At 40.8% G+C, this 18,065-nt stretch overlaps 1 protein-coding gene across 5 annotated transcripts in view; it reads left to right on the top strand.

Annotated features, from left to right (window-relative positions):
* st6galnac3 (ST6 (alpha-N-acetyl-neuraminyl-2,3-beta-galactosyl-1,3)-N-acetylgalactosaminide alpha-2,6-sialyltransferase 3) overlaps positions 1 to 18,065 on the top strand; it is a 108,378-nt gene that overhangs the window by 52,212 nt on the left and 38,101 nt on the right. For all 5 annotated transcript variants that reach the window (XM_074652027.1, XM_074652025.1, XM_074652026.1 and 2 more), the window contains one exon: positions 3,575 to 3,984. In XM_074652027.1, the coding sequence (XP_074508128.1) occupies positions 3,626 to 3,984 (359 nt within the window). In that variant the 5' untranslated portion in view covers positions 3,575 to 3,625. The remainder of the gene's footprint in view (positions 1 to 3,574; positions 3,985 to 18,065) is intronic.

The raw sequence follows: 18,065 nt of genomic DNA, 5'->3' as shown, positions 1-18,065 counted from the left end.
TTTTACAGCTAAACAGTACACTACAAGATTTTTCTGAAAACATTTAAGGAGAGAAATATACATTAGAGTAACAATATGAATTCATATTTTATCAGCACTGCCTAGTTTGATTGTTTGATCAGAGTTTGCTAGTGATTGACAGCTGCTCAGCGACGGCAGGTTCCAGCTCAGCTCTGATTGGTTGTTTTCCTCCGGTCTGTGAAATCGTGTAGATGCCATTAGGAGCACCGGAGGACACAGAGGCACATGATTTTTGACCGTTTTATAAAAGCTTTTTTTTTTTTTTAAATCATATTTGCTCCATTTCTACCCACTGCAGCTTTAAGTACAATTTTGAGGTACTTGTACTTTACTTGAGTTCACTTTATGCTACTTTATACTTGTACTCAACTACAACTCAGAGGCAAATATTGTACTTTTTTATTCTACTACATTTATCTGATAACTTTAGTTACTTTGCAAATTCAGATTAGTAATACAAAATTAAACATATTAAAATATAAACACAGAGGCACATGATTTTTTTTCAGATTACCTGTCTCGTGTACTATTGTACACTGCTGACGCTAATAATGTTTTTACTGTTGTGACTGTAAACTACTAAGATGCCTGCTTTTGTTTTTAAATGAATGTAGGAAATCTCACTTGGTTATCTATAAATGTACGACCTCAGCCTTCACTGAGCTGCTCTACTGCAGCAGTTGTGTGTTAAATGCCTTGCTCAGGGGCTCCTCGGCTGTAGGTTTCCAGTCGTAAACCCATGTGTCTCGCATGCTGTTAGCCAGCCAGTGTTCCCCCCCGGAGTTCAGCCAATCTGTGTGTGCTGAGAGGCGTGATGGAGTTATGAGCTGAGCTAAGGGCAGCGGGTGATGATGGACGAGCTGCTGACAGCTCAAGGCTGCGGTGATGTGTGTCTCAACCACCCAGTAAATGGAGAGCTACCAGTCCAGGCCCAGAGATCATTTCTTAACCCATGACTGAATCCATACATGAGAGGAAAAGCAGTGGCAGGTAGCTCTGTTGGAGAAAACTCAGACATCTAAGCAGTCGCATGTACAACAATGAGTCATACGAGCGCTGATAAGCCAAGTAGTCATAGTAGAATTTACTGGATTGCCTTGTGGGATTCTGTTTGCACACTAAAACTCACTTGTTTGTTGATTAAACGCATAACATGCAAGAGAGAGTTCCACGTTCGTCAGCCAGAACGCTAGCACTAATGCAATTTATATTCAAACCAGTGACATTACAGTTATTCCCCATTAAGCAAATGATCAAACAGGGCTTAGTCATGACACAATGCTTTTTCTTTTTTAACTTTCTCTTGCATTCATTCACTTAAGTAAGTTTAATCTCATCAAAACAAACCAAGCATATTAGCTTCAATTAGGTAAATCTCCCATTTCGGATTCAGAGAGCTTTCTTCCTCGCTTGGCAAAGCGTAGCTAAGAGCTATTATTGAAGATTCATTACAAATCCCCTCGCTCCAGTAAAGTATAATAAGATATATAAAAAATATACAGTAAGATAAATGACGCATCTCCCTCGCTTCTCCGTCCCGCATTGCCGCGGTAAGACTCTGCCGTAACCTCTGAGGTCTCACATTCAATTAACTTAATCAATGTTAGTTCTGGGCACAGTGGCATTAATCTTAAGACATAAAAGGAAATTATACAGGGCAGTAAAACCCTGATGAATATATTTTTTTATGAATAATTACCAAATGTCTTTTATGTTCCTATCACACAAGCCCCTTGCCAAAACTTCACTTTAGTATTATTATTGCATACATATAAAGTACATCACAATCTATAGCATGAAACGACATGAGATGCAGTATATTTTAGAAGAAAACTACACTCAGAGGTTATGAGTCAGTAGTAAGAAAATAACCCGTTAGATTAAGTTCAATTAAAAGACAAGAGCCAGACATACTTTCAAACTGTCTCCAGTTCATTTCACCAGTCGAGGTCTTAATGGGATTACTATCTTTTAAGAAACTGCACAATAGGAGGCAATTTTTGAAGAATGTTTATCACTTTTTTTCAAATACTTGAAAATAAGAGATAAAGATGTTCTCTGTCCCTGAACACAAAATGACCATAGACGTCTGCTGGAGTTGAAAGAGTTGATGATCAATAGCAGTGTTCAGCTCACCCGTCGCTAAGAGTTCTGGTTTTAGATTCTACTTTGTGTCTCTTCTATTCTGTTTTCCGATGGTAATTTCAAGACGACCGCTGTTCCCTTACCAGGCTTCTTGCATTATTAGCCTCTCAATGATAGAGGATGTTGTTACTGTATATAAGCAGGTTAAAAAGCCTTCTTCCCAAGTTATGAAAGAAAATGATAAAGCACTGCAGTATTTTGCACTGTGACATACAGTATATTTCTTTTCTCTTTGTTCTTTGTTCTTATTATCTAGTTTTCTTGTGCCTCTGTTGTGTGAGCTGAACCACAGCCCTGCTGGTTGTTGCCTCTTTGGACATATAGTACCTGTAGCCTCTATTTAAAACAAATAAAACGGTAAAAGCACATTTCATTATTAAGCCTGTACATATGTTATAATCCGCACTCAGCTCTGAAAGACTTGATTGTTGACTTGTGAATTGCACGTGAACATTTGTGACTGGACTTGGACTTGTCCCTGTAAAGTTTAGATTGGACTGGAGAGTTACCCCGACTAAATTGTTACTCAACTCGGACTTCAATTCACTTAAGACTTGACTTGGACATGTCCACAAGAACTTGAGACTTGACTTGGACTTGTCTGTCAATTTGAGAGTCTTGACGTGAGACTTATCTTAGCACAAAGGTTCTCTAAATGATATCCAGAGCATTAATATAGCATCAAACAACTATTTGCTATGTAAAGATATAGAGGAATAATGTCTACCTGAGCAGAGAATGAAGTCGCTCTCCCTCTGTGTGTGTTGTAATCAGCATGTTCGTGCATGTGAGCGCGCCCCACTGGCTAGCTCACAGCTGCCGCTCTGCACTGCTCTCATACAGCGGTTACAGCTGATAACACCGTCCCGACCAACTGCTCCCATGTTGAGAGCCGTGTGGAGGCAATAGAAACAGTCTTGCATTTAGCACCTTTAACTTGGACATGTCTCAAATGATCTGTGACTTGACTTTGACATGTCTTTATTGATTTTGACGTGAGACTTGACATGGACTTGTTCATGTTAACTCGATTTGAGACTTTCTCTGCCAAAAATGTTGCTCAGCTCGACTTAAATGATTTGAGACGTGACCTGGGCTTGTGTTAGTAGACTTTGACATTGACCTGAGACTAGAACTTGTCCTGATTGACATCAACCTGAGACTTGATTTGGCCCTGTCTCTGTTAATTTTTAGACTTGACTCAACTTAATTGACTTAAAACTTGACATAGACTTGTCCTGACTGACTTCGACCTAAGATTTGACTTGGCCCTGTTTCAATTGACTTGAGACTTACCCTGACATACTTGAAATGCAACTCAGACTTCTCTATTGACTCGAGACTGGACTTGGACTTGTCCTAATTATAATATAATAATGATGAATTGCTGTAACTTCCTCTCCTCCAGCCTCTGAAGCTGCACTGTGAGCTCTGCAGCATCGTCTCCAGCTCGGGCCAGATGTTGGGCCAGGCTGCCGGCCCGCAGATCGACCGCTCTCCCTGCATCTGGCGGATGAACAACGCGCCCACGCGGGGCTTCGAACACGACGTGGGCCAGCGGACCACGCTGAGAGTGGTGTCTCACACCAGCGTCCCCCTGCTGCTGCAGAAGCCCCAGTACTTCTTCGGCCAGGCTAACGACACCGTCTACGTCGTGTGGGGGCCGCTGCGAAACATGAGGAAGGATGGGAAGGGCATCGTGTACAACATGCTGCGACAGGCGGCAGAGAACTACCCTCACGCCCGCATCTACGTCACCACAGAGGAAAGGATGAACTACTGCGACATGGTCTTCAAGAAGGAGACGGGTAAAGACAGGTGAGTCTTTATTTATTTATTAGTTCCTGTTTTTGACATCACAACATTTCACAACAGACCTCCAATTTTTCTCTCTGACAAATTTACCGCTCTGTGCTTTGACATTCACTGTTCTGTTCACTGCTATAATATCCACCTTATGGATGCTGATGGTGCGCTCAACGCTCTGTGCTTTCCTTGTCTCAAATCCTCCCTTTCATGAGGCCTTATCAAAGTGAGTTACTTAACTTTCCCTCTGAAGAGGCTCACGGCACTGAAGGCCATTTTCTAACGAAAAGCTTTTACGAGGAGCCTTAGAAGCATGCGCAGCCGGGGTTATAGACATCAGCCAAATGCCGGTCTGGGGAAAATCCGGTTAATGAGGTAGCATGATTCTGGCAGTCTTTCTAAACACCCTGGTTGCAGCCGGTCTCACAACTTCTCTGACAGCGTCTTGGCGCTTTTTGAATGATCATGAATGTTAAAATTATTCAAGCTACAGATGAGCAACCTGGGAAGTTGGAAAGAGTATTTTGTTTGTTGGGGATATTCAGCAACAACATCTGCTAAAATTGAACTCTGTTATTTAAAGGCAGACCCACCAACTCCTTTCTCTATCAAGTCCCCAAAGAGAATTGCAGGTTAATGACTATGAGAGCCAGGCTCCGGGCTCGCTTTTGTTTAGGACGAAACTCATTTCTCAGACCAGCCTCTGCTCATTTCCACAGAGCTCTACACTCCTGCCTCTCCCTCATGTCATCAAGACCTCTCTTAACTTCTTAAGAGGATTAACATGTTCGGTAATAAGCGTAGCATCCAGTCCATTCCGGCTCCATTGTCTCGCTCTTATTCAGGACGGCAGGGTTAACACTGAATTTCATGTAGAGCGTCCATGTTCAGCTTGGCTCAGCTGTTCCGGAGGCCCGCGACACACAGATAGAGTCGTGGGATTAGGGAGGTATGCTCGGGGAGAAGAATCTCATTACAGGACATAATGCTCCTGGGTGTGACGCTGCGCTTCAATCATTGCTGATTGGTAACAGAGACAGAAACTCGAGGTGTGAACAATGAGCCGCATCTAATGAATATGCGATGAGATCTGAGAGGTTTCTCTATACGTCTACGTCCCGGCCTGTCCGTCATATTTGTGTTTGTCTGAAAGTTGGCTGCATGTATTCCAGTATTGAGAGGTAATTAGTGCCCATGGCAACAACTTTTAAAATAGCCTGAAAGACAACAGTAACACAATATATTTTAATGTAATCAGAGGGAGAGACGTAATGACTGCTCTTATTATGTTAAGCTAATACAGTATGATATTACTCCAGAAATAAACTACAGCTCTTTATGTTGCTCACAGCTCACAGCCAAGCCAAGTAGATTTCATGCAGTCCACAGCAATATAAGAACTCTCAAAAATGATAATCACGATTATTTTGATCAATATTGAGAACATGATTATTATCACGATTATTCATAGGTTTTAGGGACAAACTATTTTTATTGCAATTTTACATTTAAATAAACAGAGCGCTGCCTTCATTTCCATGTTGTGTTAAATTCCAACCATCAAAAATTCGAATGGTTTTCCTTTTACTTTGTTATGGTCATCTATAGTGGTTATTTGCATAAAAACACACAATTCAAATGATTAAGAAATAAATAGTTGTATTTTTAGTTAAATATTTGCTTTGATTGAAAAAGATCTTGGCATCAGTAGTTCTAATTATGCATTATAGGCTGCTTAGAGCTAGTGTAAGGAAGTTAAACAGGTCATATTTCTATTTCTTTCTAAAACTACATTTTACAAGATTACATTTGAACGCATCATGATAGCATTATAATTTACCATCGCACGATGCTCATTTTACTGAGTAGAGCCTGAACACACCAGACAGCAGATGAGCCGATCTCTGTGATTACTCTGAGCAGCATGCATGGGAACAAATTATAATATAATAAGTGTCTGATTAAGTTAGTTGTTCCAAGGTTGTTTTAAGGTTGTTCCTCCACGGCTTATTTTGGACTTAGAGTTGTGGCCGATTTTTGTCTTCTTCACTCACACTGAAGAACTTCCACACCGACTACATGTTGTGTCGGTGTGTGTGTGTGACGTTATTGACTGTGCCGCTGTGTGCTGACGTAAAACCGTCATGTGGCGGCTGCACGTGTGTGTTTACTGGTGAAAACGTGCCGGCTTCGATCGGCTGCTGATTGACGGTTCATCTCTAGCTGTTAGTTTAGGAAGGGCTTGATTTATGCAGCAGAGTTTTCTATGAGCGGAGCATTTTAAACGTCAATATCACAGACGATCATGTTCATTTAATTGTGGGAAGCCAAAATCGTGATTGCTATTAATATTAGATTAATTGTGCAGTCCTACTTTGTCGATTTATTTTCTTTGCTTATCCATTATTAAAGATCACAATAACATAACACACTCTTAAAAGACTCTTACCGGAGCAGCTTGTCGGCCTTTACCCTGTCATTTGTGTATGTGTGTGTGTGTGTGTGTGTGTGTGTGTGTGTGTGTGTGTTCGTGTGTGTGTGTTCGTGTGTTCACTGGTTTACTGTCACTGCTGGCTGCATGGTGTGGGGGGGATAATCATCAGCTTGGCAGAGATGGAACAGTGATCGAACACAACTCTAATTATCCAGATTGCCGCGAGCATCAGAGGAGACGCGTCGCCTCAGCTTCGACTTGCTGATCAGGCGGAACGCAGCGGCAGCTGACTGACTCGCCAGTCAACCGAGTAACCGCCTCTCAGCGTGTACTTTGAAATCAAACCTAAGAATCCGTCAGGAAGGTCAGTCATCTCTGGACAGAGGTGAGGAAGAAGTTGAACTTAAAGGAACAGTGTGGAGCATTTAGGGGGAATCTATTGGCAACAATGGAATATGATGTTAATAAGTATGTTTTCCTTAGTGTATAATCACCTGAAAATAAGAATCGTTGTGTTTTTGTTACCTTAAAATGAGCCGGTTATATATCTACATAGGGAGCGGGTCCTCTACACAGAGTCCACCATGTTGCACCGCCATGTTTCTACAGTAGCCCAGAACGGACAAACCAAAAACTGTTAACTTTTCCTACTTAGGCCAGAGTTGATAACATCACTCACTTCCCACGTACACACACACTCTACGTTCTGGTTCTGTTCCATATGACCTACCACTCATACATCAACTGGCTCTAGAGAGGGCCATTTTCACGTCGGACACCATAGCTCTCCTACAAGCTTGGCACACGGCAGAGGCTTCAGTTGGCAGCAATATGCAACCTCACTGCTAGATACCCTCAGATCGTACACACTGATCCTTTAAGGAGACTCAGAGGCAGAGGGGTTTCGATGATCTAAACAGAAGTAGCCTGAGTTAACTCCATGACTTACAATCAGGAGCAGGTCGAAAAGGCCAAATGAGACCATCAAGTGCCAAGAAGGAACTAATTAACTTTCAATAGCTGTGTGTCCCAATGCCAAACTACAAATTACTTCTAAGTAGATTTTGAGTATGTAGTTGGTTCACCCTGTTTATTGTCGTAGAATTAAATTCTTTACACTAGTAGGCCTTTCTCACAGCAGACATTTTGACGTCTTGTCATAGTAGAAAAAGCATATCATTAAAGATGGCTCTGTTCTATTCAGGTGTCCCAGTGAGAGTGACAGTGAGTCAGTATGCACAATACCAGGACCCTGAAACTGAAGCATCTAAATGAAATTCAACCATCATTCACTTTATTATTTACACTCGAGCTTTTCCCATTGTGACATGTCAACATGTCCTATTATACAGTATGTATGATACATTAATTTTTCTAGTATACACTGTATTGATTGCTGCGAGTATGCAAACAAAAGAGTGTTCTTTACATTTTCTTTTAAATAGAAAACGATAGTATAGACCGATGGAAGGCCATCAAATTGCAGCTTTGCATTAACGTCCGTTGATTTAACGTCACAAAGAGAAAAGAAAATGTTTTTTTTGTAAGTTTTATTGTAAACTTTTTGTTTGCCAAGTTTTTTCTGTCGCTATCTCACACTGAGAAAAAAAGAGAGAAAAAAAACAACCTTGATTTTTTCTTTTCTTTTCAGCGTGCTAAATTTAGCCACTTTTCCAGCCTATAAACAAACTGCTTAAAATTGGCATGTCGTATGGAATTGGCACGGAGTCAGTGTCAGAGGGAATCGAGGCTTCACAGCTTGGAAACAAATTTAAATAGATGGTGGTAACGAAAGAAAAAAGCTCCAGTAACACCTCAGGAAGCAAACAAAGAAGTATTATAAATCTTCGGGAAAAATATGTGTTTTGTCTTTGTGGGGTGTTATTCTGTAGTCACAGTGTTACTGACGTCCGTTGGCACAACTTTTCTCACATTTTCTAAAGAACAAAACAGTGAAGTACATTGGCCTTAAAGGAAAAAGCATGTTGTGAAAATGTGTACATACTAAACATTATTAATGTGTAATATGGAGTTGGAAATGAGTGGGCATACTAACAATGAGTTTCTTATATTATGTACAGAGATGTAGATATAAGCTCTTAAACATCCAGTTATTGGATACACAGGATTCTCAGGGTGGAAATTGTCTCTGGCAGGGAAAACGTCCGTGTTTATGTATTTTCAAACAAAGAGACAGCTGAGTCATCAGGATACACCTCTCTCTCTCTCTCTCTCTCTCTCTCTCTCTCTCTCTCTCTCTCTCTCTCTCTCTCTCTCTCTCTCTCTCTCTCTCTCTCTCTCTCTCTCTCTCTCTCTCTCTCTCTCTCTCTCTCTCTCTCTCTCTCTCTCTCTCTCTCTCTCTCTCTCTCTCTCTCTCACTCACTCACTCACTCACTCACTCACTCACTCACTCACTCACTCACTCACTCACTCACTCACTCACTCACTCACTCACTCACTCACTCACTCACTCACTCACTCACTCACTCACTCACTCACTCACTCACTCTCTCTCTCTCTCTCTAAGGCACATCATCGCGTATTGATGTCCAGAGACGACTCGCTCCTCGTCCTTCTCTCTCGCTCCATCCAAAAAGCAAAAAAAAGAATCAGACAGAAATAGGCAGGAAACATCTAACAGGAGCCAAGACAATGAAAAAGTCTGACCAGAGCCCTGGATGTAAACGTATTTGACAGCAGCTTAAACACATGATTCATGTGATTGCGCACTGCGGCTGGAAGTTGCACGGGCCGAAGCTATCCATTATCAGCGCTACCTCCTGAGCTGCAGTCGCTGGCTGTCGGACCGTATCGGCGCGGCCATGTTAGCGGCGGGAGATAACGGACCTTACGACGACACAGGACTTAAATCACAGTGTCACTTTACAGCGCTGCCACCTGGGCCTGCGTGACCTGGGTCTCTGCTTCCCAGCCAGCTGCTCCTTCATAGCATGTGTATGCACTTAGGTTTGTGTGTGTGTGTGTGGATGTGTGTGTTCTCACAGTTGGGACACTGTGACACATAGTGTGGGCAGTTTCATTTATTCCTGTGAGTACCTATTCATTCCTGTGGTCTTTTTTAACCTTTAGGAAGGTCTTTACAGGATAACTTTTGTACTTGTCATTGGAAACAAACATGTTTTTTTCTTTATACTCTTTTGTGTGTGTGTGTGTGTGTGTGTGTGTGTTTATTTATAAGACTGGTCAGTCGCACTGAATGCATTTTCAACCATCAAAACACCTCAGGGCTCTTTAATGTTTTGAAACCTATATTGTTTACATAGGTTTGCCGCCTTCTTTTATTTATTACCTTAATAATAACATTCTTAGTAGTATTTATTCATTTCTGTTAAATAATGTATTCTTTGTTTAGCTTTATTATTATTATTATTATTATTATCATCATTATTCCTGATGTTAGAATTTAATTTGGATTATAGATTTTGACTAATCATCTTGAGCTTGGCTCAGCGTCTGACGGAGCTTTGAAATAATCAAAACTTTAAGCTGTTTGCCAGCAATACAGTTAAAGTTACGTGATTAAATATTTGTAAAAGAGTGTGAACACTTTATTTGAAATATTTGAACATTAAAAAACGATGTAATAGTAATGTCTCCTCTATTCAAACAACGGGTCTCTTTTAAAAGTCTGTCTGTGCTTGGTACGAGCATCATGTTCCGTTTAACATTATTATTTCATAATATAATCTTTAATATCCAAATCATATTCATAACGTTAACTGCACGTACGAAGCGCAGAGTAAAGTTCTGGTGAGCAGGCATATGGAGAATGGGTGTCAGACCCATGGAAAAGAGACGGCAAACTGGTTTGTAATTAAGGATTTCAAATTTACTCTTGCTGATTGACGGGGCTCAGCGGGCGGACATGCAGCCCCACCGGAAACATCTCTAAATGATTCCAGAGATTATTTTTATTACATCTTAATCGCCTTAAAATTGGCGTAGGAAAAACCAATCAGTGACCAACCCTTCAGTTGTCGATATACGATCGCCAATCAGCACAAGCCTAATGTTCATTACACATCACTCAACTGTCAAAAGACTCATAGATGACCTTCAATTAAAAGAGTATACAGGTGTTATTTGTGACTTTTGTCTACTCCAATTTACATTTCTACCAATCATTTGTCAACACATGCAGCATGAATTTAGATTTACTCCTTTTTAACGTGCAAACTTTATGGCGTCACATCTGTGTCGCAATCATCTCCTGTTCTGTAAAACAAAGACATCAGAAATTAAGAAGACATGCAGCGGTTCCACACCTTTAATCTTATAGACAAACCTAACACCAACATCCATTACACGTTTGCATATGGATGTGCAGTTTGTCACGCCAGCCCCGTCCCTGTGACGGTCATGTGCATCATCATGCAAAGCAGAGACCTTGCAGTATAAACTAAATGAGTGCCTACTCATCAAAACATTACTGCAGAGTGTGACTCATGGTCAAAAACTCCACAGGTGACCTTTCATTTCAGGAGAACACAGGTGCCATTTAGTCATAACTCATTTACTTCTATGTACTCCAGTTTATATTACCCACAGTCATTCTGATGCGCATCCGGCATGAAATTAGATTACTTGTTGTAACGTACAATATTTGATGGTGTCTCACATCTGGCCCCCGGAATTAACTCCTGTTGAGACGTCGGAAATAAGAAGGCCCGAATGTGACAGTGAAATCTGTAAGGTGGCACGTTTTTTGAGGGATTATTCTGTGACGAAGACTCTTGCTGTGGTTGTCAGATGAGAGCAGACAGAGTGTGATGTAAAGCAGCTGTTACATGAAAACTCTTAACTTGGGTACAATGCAAAGATGATAAAATTGAGGAAATGTGACCAGTGTTCTAATTTGAGCAATAATAGTCTATTGGAGGATATTATTTTTCATACTGCACCAGAATCAGTGGCAGCAAACCGGACGTCAGAAAAAGCACCACAAACCGAACAAAAACACCAATGATCCTTAAAGGGCTCGCTGGTGCCCCGGGTTAAGATAACAGCGTGACGCAAGAACCAAAAAATGGATGTTCCATCTGTAATTCATCATCAGGGGTGAGTCAGTCTAATCGTAGATGAACTTAATAGCAGATGCTCCACTCTCGTGGGTCTCCAAATATGTGGTGAATTTCATTTTAATCTGTTTTTATTAGCATGAATGTCACGGCCGTGTAATCATGCTTCATAATCTCCAGCCGTCCACTTCATATGAGTGTAAGCACCCCTGGCAGTCAGCGCACATTCATCCTAAAATAGTTTAAAATGAAACACCATCAGTTCAACAGCCTCTCTGTGTTCTAATGATGCTCTGAGAGATTTGGTTTAATGTTTGTGTATGTAATGTGAACAGCTCTTTACTAAAGTCATGTGTCGCAGAGCCGAGAAAAGCTCCATAGAGAATAAATTGAGAAAGACAAACGAGGGGAAAGCACCCCCAGTGATTTTCTTGAGATGAGGGAGTATTATCTGGTTTAAAACTGACAACATCCCGATGGAATTAAAAGCTTGCTTGCATTTGAACTTTCAAACAAAACATATTTGTATTCCAAAAGTCTCCTGACTGTGAAGCTGCTTTAGGTTTTACTCCTGATAATGCTGCAGGTTTTGAGTTTTGGCTCTATAGTTCCTGTATTTTAAGGACAATATCTCATGCTCAAAATACGTAATTGGACCGATTGAAATTCTTAATGCCTCGGCAGACCAGAAAGTGCCGCAGCAAAGTTCATTTGCACATTCTGAAATAATACTGGACATGGTGCTGGAAGCTTGGTGACATAGTAACTACAAGAAAACAACATACAGGAATTTGGTGGAACCAACTAAACTTTTGTCATTAATTTAACGTAATTTCTAATATATATATATGTTTTATTCATTTCAGGTTATTTAAAGATAGGGTCGACGATGTTGGAAAGCTAGCATAATTTGAAAGTAGCAATGCCTCAGGAGCTCCGTCTAAGCCCACCCATGCCAAGGGTAGAGTAAGAGCAGGATTACAGCAGCTACAGATGACGGCTCTTCTCCGGTTCTTTTTCAGAGCTCATAAGTAATGGATCGCTGTCGGGGTGTAAAGACCATTTCAACCAATATAACAAATAGGGTTCACTGGATAACATCATCAACCCTGCCTTTAAATTTTAAATTTCTAGTTTTAGAGACGCATTTTCCATCCACCAGAGAGGGTAGACGGAGATAACGTAACAGACTCGCTCTTCAACTCACTTGTGTGTGAAGCAACGTACTGCTTTTTTCCGCTCTCAGCTTAGCGTTGCGAGTAAATGGTTACTGTGGCCAAAGAAACAAAGAAAAGAGCGATGACTACAGACGATGAAACTTGAAATACAAGTGCAAATCCAAATAACTGCTAAATGATTGTCGTCACACGGGTGACACTATTTAGATTTCTGGGAAGTGAGATCCAAAAACGCACCTGCAATTACCGCTTATCGCCACAGGTGCTGCCAATGAGAACAGAACGGAGATCTTAAAGATTTCAACTTTAAGGGTACTCCCTATCTTACACCCCGCACAAAGTGGCGCAAAGCCCAGCGAAACACCCAGCGCCCACGTTGTGTAAGTAGCAAATGTACTTGCGCCCATCTGTGTGCCCATGGGCGTGTTGATCTTAAAATGAGGTGTGGTCAGGCGCTTTGTTGGCGCATTGCTATCTTATTGCTATCTTGAGGCAGCAGAAAGAGATTACGCCGTTGACCAACAAAAACCTGGTCTAAAGTCTGGCGCAGTATTTTCCTGCTATTTAAAGGGCACATTATTCAGATAAAATGTGTCTACATAGGCGGGTTTATAACACGCGTACACTCTGCTTGTTACATACACAGGGACGTACAGCAGCAATCCTCCTCCTCAGTTAAACACAGTGTGGGCGTTAGAACAATATTTTTATTTATGATAAGGAAAACACAAAATTCAGGTGGCAAGTGACAATTCAGAATATAATGGAATATGAAGAAAAGCTCTCAGGCATTCTGTATTGCTCAACCATTTATAGGGAATGGGAGACGACACTCTGATTGATTTGATCCCTGTTACGCCCAAAACACACCTATGATTAATTAAGAGACTAAATACAACCCCTTTGGCCCTTGGCCTTATTTTACACCCAGATTATGCGCCGTTTAACCAGCCCAAGTGGAGTTGGACACGCCCTAAATGCACCATGCACTGTGCCTTGCACTTTAGACCATGCGCTATAGATCGTTTAAATAGGGCCTATTTGGCCTCAAACAGCCTTACTCTTTTTCATGTGTTGAACCTGAAATGCTTCCACACGTTTCTGCTCAGATGGTTCGGTCTCTTGATCATTTGTTCTGTTCAGCTCGGCTCGCTTATTTCCTCTGTTTTGTGTGAACAAAGAGAACAACAATAGCCTCTTTTCTGAGGGCAATGCGCTTAAACGCTGTCGATTCCGATCAGATCCCAGAGAAATTACAGAGGAAATCACTTAATACATAAACCCAGTTTCACTTAACAGAGATTGAATTGTCTTCTTTGTTGCAGCCTCACTTCGATATGCTTTTATGTTTGAAAAAGCAATGTCTCCAGTGCAGCTTTGAAGTGTGCGATATTTCACACAAAGCAGCTGAAATTTGGCGCCTGACCCTGAGATATTCTAACACAAAGTGAAGGAATGTGACAGAAAGCACTGAAGTTTGTTGATGCAATCTGCATCCCAATGTGATCAAGAGCAACCTCTGGCTTCAGTGTCAGATGACTCTCCGCCAGTGCGCCGGCATTTGTTTACAGGGTGCGTAGTACGTGACCGTATCTATAATTGCTTTGTGTATTGGATGTCAAGAGAAGAAGAAACCTGTAGGAGATTGAAACACAATGTTTGCAACATCACCACAGAACTGTAATTTCATGCTTATCACGACGAGCCGTTTAAAGAGAAAAGAGAGCGAGAGGATTCATTGTGTTTCTCTCCACATGAAGCTGTGATTCTCAACCCTAAAAATCTGCACTGAGCGCGTTGCTCTCCATCCAAAACAAGAATTTGTCACTGAGCAAGCGTGTAATGACATTACATTTCTGTTGAAAGCTTGTAATTGCTGTGAAATTATCTTATTAAATGAAGCCACTGGAAACCCTGAAACACAAATACGGCGGCGTTCTGGGAGGCTGTTCATCAAGTCAAAACCGGTCAATTCAGAAGAACAAGGAAGTCATCACAGTGTTCGTTCCTAAAGGAAGAGGGGATCAGCGACTCGTCAGTTTCTGTGTTCTTGTGACCCGTCTGAGAGAGAAATGAGGCGGTTGGAGGGAGAGAAGCAAACTGTCAGCTGAAGGCGAAGTGCAGTCTTCCTTAAAGTCCATTTGCATTTGTGTCCTAATGATGTAATGGCACCCGGAGGATGTTAGAAAAACTATTAGCGGGGGAGGGACATTGTGTTGGTCACTGGATTTCTATTTGGGTCGTCAAAAAGGAAAAATCCTTTTATCCTCCATCTGTGTTGGAGGGTGTTTATTCACAGCCTCTGTATATTCTGTATGTACATTTTAAAACAATAAACAGCTGGCTCAGTACAGTAAGGGTGGGAAAAAGCAATCGATTCACGTAGGTATCGCACATTTTTTTTTAACGATTTTTGAAATAGATTTTTTAATGCCAGAATCAATAGATTTGCTTCATTGAAGTCCATGTGGAGGTAGAAGGAAATTACTGCTTTTATTGTTGTAGTCTGAGTTACATGACGTCATATCCGTTCCGTAACCTCAGCGAGCCAAAATGATAAAGCAGAAAACGGCGGAGGGTCTGCGTGGATACGACCTGCACCCTCACATGTTAAATCCAAGGTGGTACACACTACACATCCAGTAAAGTATGGAAACACTTTGGGTTTCACACATTGACAGGAAAAGCAGAGCTAGACATCACGGCTAAAGCTGCATGCTTACTCTGTCATGGACAGGAAACGTTATCGTATTGCGGTAACGTGCGGTCAAGCCAGCAGTCACTCTCATCTCCGTGGTCAAATCAGCCGACGCTACAACTGTAGAGCACCAATATACGGACGTTTATGTTAAATGCATTCAAACGGACCCGATGGAGCTGACCATGGATGTATAAAGAGAACGGAGCTGTCTGTCGGGAGAGCTAGCGACAGACCTGGCAGAAGTATACATGTATATACTTCTTGGCAGAAGTATATACATGTGTGACTATGTCTGGTTTTCAAAATAAGGTGTTAACAAAGGAAACTGTTTATACAAAATACATATATGGAAATAAGATTGATTGAATTATATTCACCAAAAGTATAAAACATTAAATGTCCCTTATAAATTAATAAGAAAATAACACAAATTTGTGAGGGAAATGTCTTTATTCTTAGATTTTTGGATTGCTGGGAAAAGAAATTATAAATAATGCCTGACGATGACTGATATATTTGACTTCAGGACATCTCTGACTACATACATGCTGAAAATCAAACATTTTTCCTAACTAAAAGTCCCTAGGAGTGTATGATTCAACTTTTTTCCCATGCTCCAGTGTTAAAAAAAGTGAACAAAAATCGCAAAAAATCTTTATATCGAATCGCAATAATTATAGAATCGGCACCCAAGTATCGTGATAGTATCGAATGGGGAGAAAGGTGAATCATCCCAGCCTTAAAACACAGTGGTGGAAAGTAACTAAGTACATTTACTGAAGTATTGTACTTAAGGTTTTTATTTTTAGGTGCGTGTACTTTACTTGAGTATTTCCATTTTGTGCTACGTTATGACTGAGTGTTATACTATTGCACTTTTTACTCCACTACATTTATTTAAAAACTTGAGTTAGTTATTGCTTTGAAGATTCATATTAATAACACAAAACATAATCAACAAATATATTATGGTGTAATATTATAAATTAAGTTAAATTTCAATTGATCCCCTGAAAAATTAAATTCACAAGCTGATCAGCAGTAAAAGTATATAAAGTAGCTGAGATTAGCTCCACCTTTCCCAGCTGTAACAATACACATTAATGCATCAATAATCACAATCCAGTGATATTATATACATTATTCTGCATAATGAGTACTTTTATTGGTACTTAAAGTAAATGTTGATGCTGATACTTTTATACTTTCACTGAAGTAAAAATTTGAATGTATGACTTTTACACTGTAAAACAGTATTTCTACACTCTGGTATTGCTACTTAAGTACAAGAGTACTTTTTCCACCTCTGATAAAAACAATATTTTACATGTTGTTCCTTTATCTTCTTATTTACACTCTTTGGCCAAAGGTATGTGGACATCTGAATATGTTATTGTTGAACATTTAATACAACACAAGACCATCGGCATTAATATGCTGCTACAACAGCCTCCACTCTCCTGGAAGGATCAACCTTTAGAGATTCCCCCCCCATTCAGCCACATGAGCATTAGTGATGCCTCGCACTGATGTTGGTCGATATGGGGGGCTTATAGTTGTGCGTTAGTGGGGGGTTACGGCTTAGCTTTGAAGCCTGCGCACATAGCAGCAGACGACGTGCTGTGATTGGTTCGCATGTGCTGCTTGTGTTTCTCCTGACAAGTTCCTGATACTGGAGGAGATAATTTATAGTGAAGACAAACATTAAGCAACTTCAAGCAATGATCTGCTCCATTTCCATGAAGCACAACAGTGATTTCACTCCTTTGGTCTACTGGTATTGTCAATATGTGTGTCTCTTTTTTTGTCACAAAGCAAATGAAAGAATGTAAACAGTTACTGTGGGAGCTACAGTTAAAGCACGATATGGCCTGATCACCACAGATACATCTGTCCAGTGTCGTGGTGGTGATATCACTAGGTGAAATCATAACCTACAGCTTGGGTTTCTACTGCGGGACTACGGTTAGCCGTGTGCATCCGTTCATTCCTATGAAAGTTGCTCAGTGGCGTATGAAGCCCAAAAGGTTTGACTCCCTGGGTATAAAATTACCCGGATCTTATGCATCCATTGGGGCCATAGAGCGAGCGCACTAGCGTTTCCTTTAACCTCGCCTCCCAACCGCTCAGTCTCGGGCTCATTCACTTGAACGGCAGCACCAAAATAACGCTGGATTCGGCTATTAGTGCATTTTACAATTTTTAGGACCTAATAATTTAAATAAGGGCTATTAGAGTGTTCGTAGTCTGGGAAGTTGATTCACTTTCCCAATGTCACGGCATCACGTGACGGACAGGGAAGTTGTAATTCTGTGTTTTCGCCACTTTGTCAAATTGGCTTTCTTCAAAACCCCGTGCTCTTCCTGGGGGCTTACTTCACATCACCAACAATTTTGTCGCACAAGATGACACTTTTTGTCACACCCTTGTTTAGAACACCATGTCTGCTCTCTAGCATACTTGAATATAGTCTCTTTTTTGCAACCCTGTCTCCAAAAAATTCCGTTCCCATACAACAAAAGTGCATTGTGAATTCCATTCGTAATACGTTCAATACGTCCGTAGCTTAATAACGTAACAAATATCGTCATTTTAAGCCAAACCAAGATGTTTACTAAACCTAACCAAGTAGTTTTGTTTAGTTTTGTTTCAATTTCATAGTTATTTTAAGCCAAATTTCTTCAAATTTGGCACAAATGTCCACTTGGACTCAAGGATGAACTGATTTGATTTTTTAGGTC

Source organism: Sebastes fasciatus, chromosome 11, assembly GCF_043250625.1.
Source record: "Sebastes fasciatus isolate fSebFas1 chromosome 11, fSebFas1.pri, whole genome shotgun sequence".
NCBI lineage: Eukaryota > Metazoa > Chordata > Actinopteri > Perciformes > Sebastidae > Sebastes > Sebastes fasciatus.
The sequence above is the reverse complement of the archived record's forward strand: the minus strand, read 5'-3'. Positions and strand labels throughout refer to the sequence as shown.